Here is a 4881-nt window from a genome sequence, read left to right as displayed (position 1 = left end):
GTGAGTTCTCTTATTTGGAGACCATTTCTTGCAGTAATTTTCCTCCTCCTCCTTTCCAAGTGTTCTCCGACCGGGCAGCCCAGGCTCTCACCATCCAGGTTGCTTGTGCCTTTGAGCAGCTTGTGGTTTTGTTCAAACACTGGCTGGGTGACTTTCCACCTTGTACCGGCTCAGCAAGGCTTGAAGATGAACTGAGACAAGATATTAACAACCTCGGAGGCTATTTGCAATTGTTTTTGCAGGTAAGTTGATTTCTTAATTTTGAAGAATTCATTTGTTCTAAAAGTATTTATTGGCTTCCTACCACCTGTATCTTCCCTGAAATTACATCTGAGGATTTCTGGGTGCTTCCTGTTTTGAGGTCCTGAGACTGGGTGCAGTTGGTTTACTGAGCATAGGCTTCTGTGTCCTCTGTGTGCTGAGAGGTTTGCAGGTACTGGTTCACTTTGTCCTCAGGACAACGCCCAGGTGTGTTCTTGCCATTTTATAGATGAAGAACTAGTGGCTTGGGAAATGACCGGCTTGCCCAGTGTTGTGTAACTCCTGGGAAACAGGGGTAGATTTGAATGCGCAGGGTCTTGGTCCATTATATTCTGCAAGCTTCCAGTTAAGGTCACTGGAAGAAAGGCAAGAGTCTTGCTCTGGCTGTAGGCTGGCTTTCAGTTCCTGCTCTTGATATAAAGGTAAGAAAAGTAATTTTGTTTCCTGCTTACTTTGTATCAAGTAACGGGTTTAACCACCAGAAAGAAGTAAGATAAAGCTTGCTTTCTGGCCTGGTGGTGGTGGCGCACTTTCCACATTTCCATAGTAGAACTGTTTTTGTGACAAGTCATTCCTGAGTGGCTGAGTTGAGGGAATCTTTACATCAACTGATTTTTTTTTTTCCCGGATCGTTCTGGGTCTCCCCAGCTTGGTCGGGGCCCTCTTGTGGTTTGTTCTTTTCGTTACCCTTGTGTAAAGCTACTAATTATGCCTTTTAATATGCCATACTATTGATGAATATGTGACAGTCGGCTCTGTGTAGGTGCAGGACTCGGAGTATCTTTTCATAAGACCTTGTGATATGATAGTTAGCTCATTGGATATTGTCGAATGAATGTGAAATTCACATCGCATGAAGGGTCTCTTTGGATATAGACAACAGGGAGAAGAATGTAACACAGAGGTGACTGCAGGCAGATGTGGGCAAGCTTCAGGTGAGGAAGATCTGACAGCACAGGACCCTGAATATTGAAGGACAGGGTTGATCAGAGGACAAAACCAGAGTCAGAATTGAGGGTGTGAATTAGGTTCAGCCCTAATGACAAGAGATAAAGCTCAGGAAGCTGGGGGAGGGGAGAGGAGTACATACCCACAACCCAAAACCCACTGTTGATACTTGAAGTCCTCTGTTTAAATCTATGCTATGCTAACTGGTGTCCTTAGGCAAGCTGCTCAGCTTCTTGAGTCTTTCCGTTTTCTCACCTAGAAAATAGAACAGTAGTGTCCACCTGGCAGGGTTGCTGTGGTCGTAGTGAAATCATGGTGTAAGAGCGGACCTGGCTGAGCTGCTGCTGTGAAACTTCCTGCCTTCTCTTCACTTTCTGGAAGAACACTTTGAACTTGACTTACAAGCCTCAGCACATGGCTTGTGGGACACGTTCTATGCAATGAACGGAGGGCGGAGGTGCCAGGCGACTGGGAAGGCTCTGGGAAGCCAGTGCTGGCCAGAACGCTTTTCTAGTGAAGCACACTCGGGGTCCTACCTTGGCGTGAGGGGTGTAATGAGCATCTTCTGAGCAGCAGGCCAAGAGGGCATTCTGAGAGCTGCAGGGGGAGGGCCAGGAAGAAGCAGCACTAAAGGGGAGGTCCCTGTGTCTTTGCAACTTGCACACTAGGGAGGGCCATGTTCAAAGCACCTGGGGTGCTTTTCCTCTCTCTGCGTCCCCTCTGTGGGGAAGGGTAAAGTTTCAGTGACTGTCTGCTGGGTGTTACCAGGACAATTAAAGCTGAAAGGTCAAGGGTACACTGTTTAGTTTGTTTTATTGATGTCTACTTCTTTTTGTTTGTTTGTTTGTTTTGTTTTGTTTGTTTTTTATTTAATTTTTTTCGAGACAGGGTTTCTCAGTGTAGCCCTGGCTGTCCTGGAACTCACTCTGTAGACCAGGCTGGCCTCGAACTCAAAAATTCACCTGCCTCTGCCTCCTGAGTGCTGGGATTAAAGGTGTGCACCACCCGGCTTAATGTCTACTTCTAATCCTGTCTCAGGGTTAATGTCACACTTGCTTTGTGTCTCCCCTGTGTCAAGTCGGAGGGAGGAAGTGGCTGGATCCTGTTCAAGTTATAACTGTCAGCTTCAGGGCTGCCTGCTTTCTGTTTCTCACAGGCACTTCAGGTCACAATATTATGAATTTTACTTTTAGCTTCATGGGTATTTTGCTTGTATATGTGCCTGTGCATCACATATGTGCCTGGTGCTCTCAGATCAGAAGGGGATGTTGGATCCTCCTGAACTAGAGTTAGAGACGGTTCTGAGATGCCTGTGGGAGCTAGGAATCAAACCTCTGTCCTCTGAAGAGCACCCAGTGCCCTGACCTCCTAAGCAGCCGCTGCAGCCCTGTTGTTACTGTTATTTTTAGTGTTGGCACTGGAGGCCTATGTCCAGCCCCTCCTGCCTGCTAACTTCACCCACTGTCCCCTTTGTCTTTGCTTTATCATCCCTTAAAAATCTCACATATGTGCAACATGGACTGACCCATTTGTATTTCATAGGGATGCTGTTCGGATATTTCATCGATGGTAAAAGAGGCTGAAAACAAAGTCATGGAGATTATACAGCAGGCTGTTCGGTGTGTGGGTCAGCTAGCAGTTCTGAAGGGGAGCAAGCTCTGTGTTCTGGAAAACAGCAACAAGGTTTCCATTGCCCAGGTAATGCACAATGTCAGTGCTGGAAGACTTGTAAAGGAACATCACGTCTTCTGATGATGATAATATCTCTGCACAGAATAACAAAATAAGTGTGTGTCTTTTTTTTTTTTTAAGATTTATTTTATTTTATGTGTATGAGTACACTGTAGCTGTGAGCCATCATATGGCTGCTGGGAATTGAACTCAGGATGGCCCCACTCGCTCTAGCCCCACTCGCTCCCAATGTAATACACTGTAGCTGTCTTCAGACACACCAGAAGAGGGCGTCAGATCTCATTACGGGTGGTTGTGAGCCACCATGTGGTTGCTGGGATCCAATCTTAGGACCATTGGAAGAGCAGTCAGTGCTCTTACCTGCTGAGCCATCTCGCCAGCCCAGTGCATGTCTTTTTTTTCAAAATAACTTGTACTCTTAATAGTTTGGCAATCTTAAATTCTTTTGGTCAAAATTGGATAAAGCTGGGATGTACCTCTCTTGGTAGTTTGCATAGCAGGCATGAGTTTGATCTCCATTGCTATAAATACACATTTGTAATCCAGCCTTCGGAGGCAGAGACAGGAGGATCCAAAGGACAAGATCATTTTTGGTTGTAAAGCAAACTTGAGGCCAATCTAGGCTACATGAAAACCTTTCTCAAACATAAACAGACAAAAATGATTAAAATATGATTGGATGATTATAGATCTTTACAATCCTTTTGGAGCCAGGCATGGTGAGATACACTTTTAGTACATTCAGGAGGCAGGAGCAAGTGGATCTTTGTGAGTTCAAGGCTAGCCTGAACTACATAATGAGTTCTAGGACAGAGAGACCTTGTCTCACAAAGCAAACAAAAAATTCTACTGGGGCTCAGGGTAGGGTACTCACCTGTAACCTTAGTACCTAGGGGTTGAGGATCATGAGATCAAGGACAACTTGTGTTACATAGTGAGACTAGTCTCAAAAACAAAAGGAAAAATGTCCTGTTTATCTTTTGATGGCTTCTATTAACTGTGGAACATGGACTCAGACTCACCCAGTCTATATATGAAATATTAGTAATAATAGAATATTTATATTTGCCCACTTTGTTTATGCTATGAGCAATGCTATATTAAAATGTATTCTATCCTAGCAAATAAAGGCCTGCCTAAAATGACCATTCTTCCAACATAACATGTGCAGAGTACTACATTATAATTTTGTTAATTTTATTTCCTAATAGATTTTCTTTTACTAACTTTAGCTGAATTTAATAAACTGAGGAGTTACAGTTTAATTATCTTATAATTTTGAAGAGTATGTAAAACCAGGCAAATGAGGTGGCTCAGTGGTGTTGTGCTAGCCATCAGCCTGATGTCCTCAGTGCTGTTTCTTAGAGATACAGGGTAGAAGGTGAGAACCAACTCTCTCTCTCTCTCTCTCTCTCTCTCTCTCTCTCTCTCACACACACACACACACGCTTAATAAAATTTTACCATGTGAAACCCAAGCTCAGAGCTAACTGAGAGACATTTTTCCTAACAGGAATTGATGGCTGCCCTCCAGGACGGCATGGCCACGGGGATGAAGAGTCTCTTAGACTCTGGACTGGAGACCGCGCAGACACTCAGGCAGGATCTCTCCAGGCATAGTGCACGAGAGGAGGTAAGGGTGAGGAAGGTTCTCCGTTACACACTTGATCTTAAACTTGGTTTATCCAGGATGTATCTTGTATAAAATACTTTAAAAGGTACAAGTAATAGTGTAACGCACTGCATTTATATATCACATATTTTAGTTTGTTGTATTGAAGAGGCAGATGGTGCCCTGTCTCTGAGGCTCCTAAGCCATACAGAGTGTGGCAGCGACACCTACTGTTCGCTCCCTGGATGTCTTCTCCTACCTTTCTGTTAGGTCTTTACTTTTCTACCTAAAAAGCATCAGTGAAGCCGGGCAGTGGTGGCACACGCCTTTAATCCCAGCACTTGGGAGGCAGAGGCAGGTGGATTTCT

At 44.5% G+C, this 4881-nt stretch overlaps 1 protein-coding gene across 1 annotated transcript in view; it reads left to right on the top strand.

Annotated features, from left to right (window-relative positions):
* LOC116096638 (kinesin-like protein KIF14) overlaps positions 1–4881 on the top strand; it is a 62445-nt gene that overhangs the window by 52841 nt on the left and 4723 nt on the right. The window contains exons 24-26 of the mRNA XM_031378658.1: positions 61–242; positions 2752–2907; positions 4415–4534. Coding sequence (XP_031234518.1) covers positions 61–242; positions 2752–2907; positions 4415–4534 — 458 coding nt within the window. The remainder of the gene's footprint in view (positions 1–60; positions 243–2751; positions 2908–4414; positions 4535–4881) is intronic.

This window comes from Mastomys coucha, unplaced genomic scaffold (assembly GCF_008632895.1).
Source record: "Mastomys coucha isolate ucsf_1 unplaced genomic scaffold, UCSF_Mcou_1 pScaffold1, whole genome shotgun sequence".
In the NCBI taxonomy this organism is placed as follows: Eukaryota; Metazoa; Chordata; class Mammalia; order Rodentia; family Muridae; genus Mastomys; species Mastomys coucha.
Note: the sequence above shows the minus strand (reverse complement) of the source record. Positions and strands in the feature narration are given on the sequence as shown.